The sequence below is a fragment of the Dunckerocampus dactyliophorus genome, chromosome 15 (assembly GCF_027744805.1).
Source record: "Dunckerocampus dactyliophorus isolate RoL2022-P2 chromosome 15, RoL_Ddac_1.1, whole genome shotgun sequence".
Taxonomy (NCBI): Eukaryota; Metazoa; Chordata; class Actinopteri; order Syngnathiformes; family Syngnathidae; genus Dunckerocampus; species Dunckerocampus dactyliophorus.
In genome coordinates, this window is record NC_072833.1 from 9,009,488 (window position 1) to 9,020,908 (window position 11,421).

Sequence of the window (11,421 nt, forward strand, 5' to 3'; positions counted from 1 at the left end):
TCCACTTTCAATCAGCATAAGAAAAATAAACAAAATTGGTTAAATGACGTCAACTGGGTTTAATTGGTCCATTGAACACATGCACACACACACACACACACACACAAACACACACACACACACACACACACACAATCAGCTGAAACTCCAAAATCGAGAAAAATAACTAAAGGGAGCAGTTTGATGGCATCCTGAATGAAGTCAGTTGACACAACCGTCAGAGAGAAATCTTTGTATTTCTGAAGCTTGAATTGTCCCTAAAAAAAAACAAAAAAAAAAAACACAAAATTAGTTACAGGAACAGGACACCTCATATTGCAATGCAACTATTACTTGGGAACGTCATGACAGTTCAAACCCATTTATGTCGACAAACCGTCACCGCCAACTATCAACTCCTGGTCACCGTGTTCTTATTACTAAAAGCTATTTTTGGGCCTGGCAGTCAAGGGACCTTGGAATTGTCTAACTTTTCCCTGTGCCACCAGCACTCATCATAAATAAATTGAAAAATGTACCGTTAATCCCTGTGATCGGTATCTGTATCAGCCGATTGCACTCATCATCGGTATTGGAATCAGCAGCATAAAACCCTGATCTGAACATCCCTACTTTCAACAATTGTAATTTTGATATTACTGTAATAAGTTACATATATAATAATGACAAACCCTGTGCTCTTATCCTCTTCCAACCCTCTCTATGAATGGAGCTCAAAGCTCAATCTTGTGGAACTTATATGACACACTGCCATACATATTCAGAATAATGAAAACAAATAATTAATTCCATAATTTATTTACATGATACAAGGGCTGCAACTAACAATTATTTTCTTAGTCAATTTGAAGTTACTGACAATTTAGTCGCCAATTAACCTAACATGCATATTTTTGGAATGTGGGAGAAAGCCGGAGTACCCGGAGAAAACCCACGCACGCACGCACAGGGAGAACATGCAAACTCCACACAGAGATGCCCAAATGGAGATACGAACCCAGATCATCCAGATCTCCTCATTGTGTGGCCAACATGCTAACCACGAGGCCACCATGAGGCCTGTCCCAACCATAATGCAAGTCAATAAGAGTAATGTTAACATGGAGTTAACAGTGTTATTCATACCTGAGGCTGTCGTTGTGAGTCTTGTATTCCATGATTGTGTTGGCAGGAAGGTTCAGGACTCGTCTTAAAGTGTCTCGGATTCTGGATGTTGTGGTTTGATCGTTGGACGTCCTGTTCCAGATTGAAAGAATGTCCTCCTGCCACATAAAACATTTAATTTCACATGTTAAGGTCAGCTTGAAGGACTGTTTTGCAGCACCAACAATGAAATCCAGGCTCTTTAAATAAAGACAGCACATTCATGAGTAACTTTGCATTGACCTTACTAGCTGCTAGTTAACGGCAGGCACAGACGAGGACAGCTATTTAGGGGCTTACTGTATGTCAATGTGACCATGGCTGAAGAGCTAGCAGCGCACTAGCTAGTCATCAACACATCAGTAAAACAAACATACATTACAGCGATCTAATTGATCCTATTTATTATGTATTGCGTAAAACTATGACAAGAACAACATCAAATTTAAAGCACAAAATGAATACAGACCCACCATCCACCTGTACGAGCCTGGACTTCACTTATCAGAGAGGTTGCGTACCGAACAAATATGTACATTAACACTCCATAAGGTCATCAAATCTTTCTTTTTAGTAATAAAAAAAACGCCGTGGACCAGGACTTGATGAATTGGTCGACATAGACGTGTTGTCAACATAAACAGGACCTTCCTAACGGGTTCCACTGTAGCAGTCGTAATTGATGTAATAACATCGTGTAGTAAGGGTATTATAAAGTGGAGAACCATTGTACAGCCACAATTATTGTGAGGGAGTAAGGTAATATTGGGGGACTTTTCACAGTATTGCTGTACAAATGGTTGCATAAATACACAATCATTCAGCTGTGAGTACATATGTAATCGCCATATGAATGTGATGTATTGTAGTCATTATTATTATTATCATCATCAGTGGTAACATCATAATACTATACCCATACCTGGAAGCGTATTGACACGACGGCACCGCAAATTTCCTCCCCCACCATGAACTGCTCCCCCAACATGGCTAGAATGATGTTTTCCCAAAATCGGCTTGCTAGCCCTTTGCGAAGTCGAATGATCCACTTTCCCCCGCTGCGGTTACACTCATCCTGAAGGACAACAATGCTGCAGTTCAGTCGATGTTTTGGTAGACAATGTACAACTGTCCTTACCTCCCACATGGGCTTGATTCCCTCCTTGAACAGGTGGAAGTCGCTATGTCCACTCAGGTCTCCTGGACGAACCAGATGACTATAGAACTTCCAGAATTGTTCAACCTGGACCCACAAATAAGCCTGTTGCTCAAGCCTTTCCAACAGATTTCACCACGCCAAGTTCGGGTTGACAACAGTGGAAATCCAGATTTGCATAAATGCACGTATGCATGCGTGTGTATGTTTGTACCGATGCCACAGTGCCAATCTGTCGGATGTTTTGTTCATAACTTTGTGAGCTTGCGGGACGACTCGGGGTTCTCCTGCTGTACCAGAAGGTGTACTTGTACTGGAGAGGATGTTCTCCTGCAGCTGGACTCACCGTCTGCCACAGACAGATGAGAGACAGGTAAGAGAGCACACAGGAAAGTCATACACACTGTGATGACATTACCTTGCCACGATTGTTATTGGTCCTGTCATTGTTGTCATGGTGACACTCTGCCTCTTCCAGTCCGACTTCTTCATTTGGCCTGAAATCCAGATAAGGACTGTAATTGTTAATGTCTAGCTACTGAGGTCAACCATAGTTGACATGACACAGATAGCTGTTTTTAAAGATGGATCATTTGGAATGCGTTGTCATAGACCAATTCTGAGTAATCATGCCTGACATGGTAGGAATCTTTGCAGTACAAATATTCATGCACTATATATGCCTAATTAACTTTTAGCGTTGAATTGTGGAAGTATATATGTCTGCAGTATGTCTCTAAAAACTAAAGCCCTTTGTATGTAGGTCAGTATATGCTAAGCTACCAGAACAAAACATCCACATCTCATAGGTGAGATAGAGCAAATTAATGTGATATCAAATAATGTATCTCATTGAAGATGCTGTATGTCACCAGCTCAAGATGGCTTTTATTCCAAGCAAAAAATATAAGAACACCACCCCAGGCATGCAAAACTACGGAGTCAATTGCACTTTTTATACAATGAGTGATTAAAATAATCAACAAGTCTGTAGTGTCGTTACGTGGTTGTGTGTCAACCTTCCTACAAACATATCAAACAAACGCTGTGTGATTCATCAGCATGCTAGCTGTTAGCCGTGACCGTTTAAGACGCGTTTCTTCGGCTATTTCTACGTTTTTAAACGGGCTTACCACTCCTGTTGGTCCATTCCTTCACCGTAACACTCTCTGCAACTTCCCAGACTTTTCCAACTTTCTCCGTTGACGCTTTTTAAACCTTAATTCTACCGGCTGTAGTCATGCGCCTCAGAGAGGTCGCTTCCCTTGCTTTACCGGCGAACGCGCATGCGTAAAAGCAAGGATACGGCAGTCTGTAAAGGACATACGACATGATGATGATGGTTGTAATGCTTCATTGATCTTACAGCAGGGGTGTCCAACCTTTTCCTACCTAAAGAAATATGAAGGTACTGTATTGTGTATCATACACCCTGAAATCCAATGTCCAGTGCTTAACACGTTTATTAGACCACCTGTCATAAAAACATCAATAGTTTATAAATCTTTCAAAATTGTCATTAATCCTGAAATAAATAACTAAATAGTCACTTTTCACACATAATAACCATCTTTGGTGAACATATAACTTGTAAATATTTTCTATTCCTCCTTTGGCACTAAGAACAGCTTGTAAACATATTTTTTTCCTCAGGAATGCAAGTAAAAAATATATTCATTTGCTTTAGCCACCTCTATAGAACTGCTTTTAATACTTAATTGCATCATTTTGTCTACTGTCTTTTGATTGTTACTTTAATATAGCTGTTATGTATAATATATTATTTATTTGTTTTATATTTACATCTGTTAAAAAAGGTCTGTAAAAGCGTCTTCGTGTGTCTAAAAGTGCCATATAAAAAATGATAGTTAATTATGCCAATGTTAATGTAGGACAGGTGTAGCAAAAACCTTCCAGTGGATGGGGCTCTAATACATTTATTAAGTACCGTAGGCCAACATGCATGCTCTGCAATGCAAAATCTTTTTCTAGTAACCTTTTTTTGTCTTTTCAGTGTTGTCGCGTGTTTTTCTTACCTGTAAATCTATGCCAATAAAAAATAAGCTGCAGGCCACAAATGGTGCTCAGGCTGCACTTTGGGTACCCCCTGGCCTCCAGCATCAAGGAACAACATGAGGGTTCATTTATGTACACTTTTCAATAAAGAAAGCAATAGACGACATTGGAGAGCCACCAACTTGCTCATTAGATATGATTGTTTGAAACAGGACAACCGCTAAATAAACCTTTCAAATAAGACAAAAGAGGTTATAAAGTCATTGTGTTTTTAATCATGTGGTCATGTGTGTAATAGCCAGGAGAAATCAAGTCACATGACATCATACAACATCTGATTGGCTGTATATTAACAAAGGTGAGGTGTGTGTGTGTGTGTCACATGGGCAAGAACACTAAAATCAGACTAACCGATTCCACTCTTTGTGAATTAACTAATTACAATAACACCACTGATCAATTATTTCATGGAAACACTTCTGTGACAACAAAACAATACATGTAACAAGCGGAAAATGTAACAAAACAAAAAAGTACTGTTGTGACACCTGAGTGATCGTAGCTGCTTCCATCATTGTACAGTGGAACCTCGGTTTTCTTCATGAAGCGGTTTCAAAAGGTGCGACAAAAAACTAAACCTATGAAAACCGAATCTCTTTTTCTCATAAGAAATAATGTAGCCGTACTTTCTTTAAAAAGCAGAGTTCTCTAACACTCAGTAATACGCACGGTGCGCACTAATTATTAGGAGAAAGAAAGAAGACAGATAGGAGTTGTTCATCGATCTTTGTGCATTTTATGAACAAATAAACCACACTCAGACAAAGGATTCCCTGGCCGGAATCTGTCTATAGTGCCCCAATTCTAAAAGAACCACTATCCATTCGCCCCAACGTGTGGATGCTTTATTTTGGCACTTGATTCCACGGACTAGTTTGTTAGGCGCACTCTTTTGGCCATACAAAAACAGGCAGGGTATCAAATTTGAGACATTTTTTTAGCAATCATTTTCATCAAAAACCGAATCCTACAAAAACTGGTGCGTATGAAACCGAGGTTCCACTGTACATATCCAGATTTCTTGAGAAAACACAAGACCATCACTTTGTGGACTGAACAATGCAACAGTCAGCTGAGCTTCCAGGATATGTAAAAGACTGTGCACTCTACAGTGCTTGACTCAGTTTGATACATCAAATCAATCAATAAATACATGAATAAATAAATACACAAATCAATAAATAAAGTGTTTGATTGCGGTGGCTGCTGGGTGGGTGACATTAAACTGTGAGGGCGTGTCATTGGTCAACATGTTTATGGCAAAGCTGCCAAAAACTAAAAAATGTTTCAACAAGCACAATAACAGATAACGAATGGCGACAAAGACGAGTTGCAGCGATGAACAGAGTTGAAGTGATCAACGTCATGAGTGCAGTGTGGTCAAATTGTGTCTCTACTTGTCATTGATTCGTAGTTTGAAGGACACTCGGCCAGCAAATTTGTCCCTCTCGCTGCCAGCGGCGAGAGTGTTGGAGTTGATTTTACACTCAATGTCTATGTCAGTGTTGAGAGTGGCGTTCAGGAACTTTACAGCTACCAGCGGCTGAGTGTAGTTCACCTGTGACACGCACACAGGAAGCAAAACATGAACAAACAACAAAACCACACAAGGCGCCACAATATGTAAATTTGTCTTACCTGAGCTTTCTTGCCATAATAAGGATAGTACATGAGGTTGAAGGTTCCATTTGGAGGAAAATAAGCCAGAGGTCCTATCTTATCACTGTCCTCCCTCTGCATACACACAAACACACTCACGCTCAGTGTAAAATACTGTGGAACCCGTCTATGTTGACGCCCCTCAGATTGGTTGATGTCAACATAAGCGGTTGTCGACATAGACTACTGGTCAAAAGTTTGAGAACACCCCAATTTTTCCAGTTGAAATTCAAGTCGCTCAAGTCCACTGAATAGCTTGAAATGGCACAAAGGTAAGTGGTGAAGTGCCAGAGGTAAAAAAAGTGAGGTTACCCAAAGCTGAAAAATAATGTGTATTTCAGAACTATGCAAAAAGACCTCTTTCAGGGACCACAAAATGGGTCAACAATTTACAGCTGCAGAAATTGAGGTTGATCAAGCCTTGGAAGTTGGTGCAACTAATTCCTACAGGTGTTCCAAATTCTGGAGAATTTACTACCTCCTCTGTCTGCATAAAAACAGTGTTCAGAACACACTGTGGTACTATACCCTCGTGGACATCAGTTGAACAGCATTGTACTGGAGAACGTAATTTGTTGCTACAAAAATGGCAAAAAAAGGGAACAAACAATGGAAGAGAGACAGACCATCTTAACACTTAAAGGGATATTTCAGATTTTTGAACACACTCGTGGTAATGTTACTCTTCTTCCGCGACAGAGCGCCGCGGCCATCTTGTCTATGTAAGTGTTCCACGAGTGCAAGTGTCCTCATCACATACACATGAATACACAGGCGACAGTGTGCAGGGATACGGCGGGAGACAAATATAACGCTATATAAGTGTTTTGCGAGGTCTGATTTTTTTTTAGAAGGCCTTTTTCTGATGCAAATGTATTACTCTTTTGAACACATTGCTTTGAGAAGCCAAACTCTTTACTTAAATGTCCCCAGCAACTAAGCAGAGCTACATTCTTCATCACCAAAATCCGACCAGAACTGCACTTAGTAGACCAAGTGGGGGTAAGTCACTGGACTACACTGCTGACGAGGGTGTCATATAACTAAACGTCAAAAAATCTTTAAAAATGTAGGTCTTTCCTCCAGAGAAATTGGAGTGTTCTAAAACTTCTGACCGGTAGTGTAAGTGAAACAGGAACTAGCCAATGCATTTACTTGCGACTTTTTGAGACCTAAAGAGAATGGACGATGATGTTGACATGGTTTTCCTCCATTTTTGCACATTTTAATTTTAATTTGGATTATTCTGTTTTCATATTATATTTTATACGTTTATAAAGCTGAGCTGCTGCTGCGGTAATTTTGTTATATGTCTTGACTACAATGACAATAAAGCTGTCTTACATGCGCAAATCTTTGTTCCAGTGGCTAACGATACCAAAAAAGTTTTTTCTTAGTTTCTGTGGTAGAATTCAGGTTAATACTGCCATGCTAATACTAATAACAGTAGCCAGGACGCAAACTAGCACCAACAATAATGTCAATTTCTTTTGTCCACAAGAGCCTGGTCTAAAAGTTGTTTTTGTCATACTAGGCAGTATGTTTATTTCCACAGCAGTTTTTCCACTGGTCAGCAGTACAAAATGTGGTGTTCCTCAGGGAGTTGATGTGGCCTTATACTTTTTTTTTCTTTGAATGAGTGCCCTGACGATTCTGACAAGGCTTGGGAGAATGTGAATGTGGTCTGATGAGACCAAAATCGAGCTCTGTGGCATCAAGTACACTCGACGTGTTTGGAGGCTGGGAAATGGTGAATATGATCCTAACAACACCATCTCTATGTCAAACATGACGGTGGAAACATTCTGTAATTGTTTCTCTTACCAAAATCCCTCCTCAGATGTGTACAACCCTGGTGAGCAACTACAAGAAACGTCTGAACTCAAATACAAACTAATTAATAGATTTGTTAACATTCTGTCTTTCTGTTAAATGGACTGTTGACATATTTGCAAGGGGGTAAACTTTATTTTTCCCCGCAATTGTTGATGTTATGGCACTCAGTGTAGCTGTTGCAAATACGAAGAAACACAATTTTTTTGCCTGAAGTGGAAGTGAAAGACAGCGCAAATTTCCTCTTAATGTTTCTAAGTGCTCTAGCTACTATTTATAATCATTGAGCTTTAACCTTTTGCCTGATAGAACCAACTTCAGCTAAAATGCTACGGTTCTACATGTGAGTCTACTAAATTTCTACTCAGTTCTATTGGTCTTACCAAATCATCTTTTCCAACTTTATACAACTGGCGGAGAAAGGAGTGAGAAATATAATATAAAAATATATAATATATATAATAATATAAATATATATAGCAAGACAAGACAGGCCTACTTTGGCTCCACAGGTGACAAAAGGAGACTGTCCATCCTTTCCTGGGAGCATTCCAATCACCTACAGAAGACAAAGCAGACAGGTAGTAGATGCCATTAAAGACATTTAAAGACATTAAACCAGGCTCTGGTCATACAGGGTTACCTCTGGTCAACATACCCGGTTAAGTTTGATGAGCACACAGGGCTGACCTTGGCTGTAACCATAGAAACGATCAGAATCCCCAGAACACTCCTTCAACATTGTCCTATTAAACTGACAGGAACGCTTTGGATTATTCCTCACCTGTTGATGGACAGACACGTGAGACAGACAGGCAGGTGGGACAGTCAAACCAGAGACAGACAGACGCACCTCTCCACTGTCCTCTTGGATGAAGTATTGATTTGGAGGGCAGTCATCGTTCATTTGAACCTGTTGGGTGTCATTGTACGCTGCAGTGGGAAAATGACGGAGTAGTTCATCGAAAGTCATTTCATTTAGAAACAAAAATTCTTTTTAATGACAGGGATCATTAGATAAGACTCTGCTTACGAGACAAAAACCCATCCAGATTTTGCACAAAACCTTTCCAGCTTTGCTCATCCGACAGGGAGAATGTGATCTCCAGTTGATCCCCCTTCGGACGAATCATCATCCCTGAAAGACAACAATACAGTTTCAGCCTATCACAATTTGGACCTTGTCAGTCAATCACAGCCCATAGGTGTGTTTCCTTTCCCACCCGGGGTCGCCAGGCGGTCCTGCCAGGTGGGTTTGAAGTCATCCAGCGTCAGCAGCATGATGTACATGGTGAGAGCAAACATCCCGGCCAGGAACAGGTAGAAAACCAGGTAGAAGAGGAGGATCAGACCTAAGGGGATTTATTGACACTTAGTATTTTGGCTCATTTCAGTCCAGGACAGTGCATTTGCCCCCTCCCCCATGATGGCTCTCAATCTATAATCCTCTTGTGTTGTTTAGCCCCACCCCCTTCTGATGACCTAATTCATGATGAATGGAGGGGGAGGGGCTAATCTGCTGCTCATCTTCTCACTGTTTTTTTACCTATTGACACTTTTAACTGAGCTAGCAACAGACTGGGGGCCTTGTTGACAAGGACCTACATAAGAATTCTTGGGATATGTTTTTAAGACTGTTGATCTTCCTCAATGGACCATAAAGAGTCTTCAAGTCTCTGGACTCCAGGACCACTAGAACTTTCAAAAGGGTGTTCAGGAACCATCAGAACCTTCAGGCCAGATGAAACCACTCCAGTCCACGTGGTCCCAGACATCTGGTGCTCGTGCAGACTTAAAGTCATTAAAAGTGTTGCTGTCTGCAGCAGATTAACGTGTTTGGACTAACAGGATTGCTGTGATCCTCACACTGATCTCACACAGCACAAGTAGAGGGGCTCCTCAATCCCCAAAAGGAAAAAGTGTTCAGCAGATAGCGCATTTTACATTGGAGGACACTTTCATATCACTTCCTTAGACAATATACATGTTTGATGCATCACAAACAAGGAGCACAATGGAAACAGCTGACGCTGATGAGGACGAATATTCTTATTCTACAGAGTGGAACATAAATTGCCATATAAGAAAAATAATCATTCATGTTGGACAACCGTTCATTTACATAATGTGCTCTGATTACCATTATTTTGAAAACACGTAATACGTTTGTTCCACTGTTGATGAACTAGCATTAGCACAGTTGATGCTATGCTTGTAATGGTGTTGGTGCTCCGTTCTTTGAGATGATAAGTCTCATATCTTCACCTGATACACCATGGCCTTCAAGTGCCCCCAAAGATAGAAATCAAGAGGTGAAAGAACTCCGGATTTTAGCCTGATAAAAGCTAAGGAAGGTGTTAGGTTTCATAAGGTGATACCTTTCCTATGTACGAAAATTTATGGCGCACCCTGTAACACTAAGACATCAAAAGTAGACTCATGCAACAATGACAGGCTGTTCCTTAAAGGTGACATCATCAGTGGTCCTCGGAAGCATGGAAAATGTTTGAACAGATTTTCACTCAACCACATCTCTGCAAATAATCCTGATTAAATCGTGCGCGCGCACAGATTCACTTCATGCTTTACTGCGCCGCTTGTTGCGTTGTGGTGGTGTGTGTGTGTCCTTCATTTTGTATCAAGGCCAAAGTGCCACAGCTTTGGTGCATGCTGGGATGTATGACATCATCAGAGGGAGTTATGCAAAGAGTGGATGTACTTCCGTTTTCTGAAGTGAGGATGCAGAAACATGGTGACAACCAAAGGTCAAGATGAGAGCCACCAGGGGGCAGCATATCGTAGACAAGTGTCTCACGAAGATAAAGACCACACTGCTCTCAAGTCAATCAGAAACCAGAACCTCACGTGACTGGACGCAAGTTCCAGCACGTCATCATATACACTGGCAAGATATAATGCAAATGAGTCGCTCTTTCAGGTGTTGGTCATCTGACATTTGTGTAGTAGCATCTTTGCATCGTACATTGCATATTCCTGCACATTATTGTGTTACTGCCACTTTTGTGACAAGCAACACCTTTTGCTGTACGCACACATCCATGGCTGAGTTTACCTGAGATTTATTTGTCCAGTTACATGGAACATCACCATTTGTAAACGATTGTGTGCGCGTGCGTGACTGACTCACCCCAGCTGGACGCGGTTCGACCCAACACTTCGTGAGTTCGCGGGTTCCAGAAGAATTCCCGCCAATCACTCGCGCCTTTGCGGTCCTCCTGTTTGGCGGCAGACATGATGAAGACGATGAGGATGATGAGGGTGCGTCGCGGCACAAACGCACGAGGAAAGCAGCGCGCGACAGCCTACGAAGATGGCGATGATGATGGCGATGATGATGAAGAAGATGCTCGGTGAGAGGAAGACAGACTGAGGACAGGATGATGTCACTGCAGTTCTCCTCCCCCACAGCGCCGCTGCATGACATCACATTTGCCCTTCTCGCTACGCCAATCAGAAGCTGCTTCAGAATAGACTCCACCCTGTGTGCGTGCTCATAACGCTACGTCACGCACGTGCTTCAATGTCGTCTCATT

General features: G+C 41.3%; 2 protein-coding genes across 3 annotated transcripts; both read right to left on the minus strand.

Moving 5' to 3' along the window:
- Positions 1–35: 35 nt before the first annotated feature.
- On the minus strand, positions 36–3,575 carry eif4e2rs1 (eukaryotic translation initiation factor 4E family member 2 related sequence 1). Its single transcript, XM_054753249.1, has 7 exons — positions 3,433–3,575; positions 2,718–2,796; positions 2,514–2,648; positions 2,282–2,386; positions 2,066–2,218; positions 1,126–1,262; positions 36–257 (listed from the first exon to the last, which is right to left on the minus strand). Exons 1-7 carry the CDS (start codon positions 3,447–3,449, stop codon positions 218–220), a joined length of 666 nt encoding a protein of 221 aa, XP_054609224.1. The 5' UTR covers positions 3,450–3,575; the 3' UTR covers positions 36–217.
- A 992-nt stretch (positions 3,576–4,567) lies between these two features.
- Positions 4,568–11,273, minus strand: atp1b2a (ATPase Na+/K+ transporting subunit beta 2a). Of its 2 annotated transcripts, XM_054752533.1 has the most exons (9): positions 11,016–11,273; positions 9,091–9,219; positions 8,901–9,005; positions 8,721–8,800; positions 8,526–8,651; positions 8,367–8,426; positions 8,251–8,277; positions 6,014–6,109; positions 4,568–5,933 (listed from the first exon to the last, which is right to left on the minus strand). In XM_054752533.1, the coding sequence occupies exons 1-9, from the start codon at positions 11,119–11,121 to the stop codon at positions 5,769–5,771; spliced, it is 894 nt and encodes a 297-aa protein (XP_054608508.1). In that variant the 5' UTR covers positions 11,122–11,273; the 3' UTR covers positions 4,568–5,768. The 2 variants fall into 2 exon arrangements, with proteins under 2 accessions (XP_054608508.1, XP_054608509.1); XM_054752534.1 differs by lacking the exon at positions 8,251–8,277.
- Between the last annotated feature and the right edge of the window lie 148 nt (positions 11,274–11,421).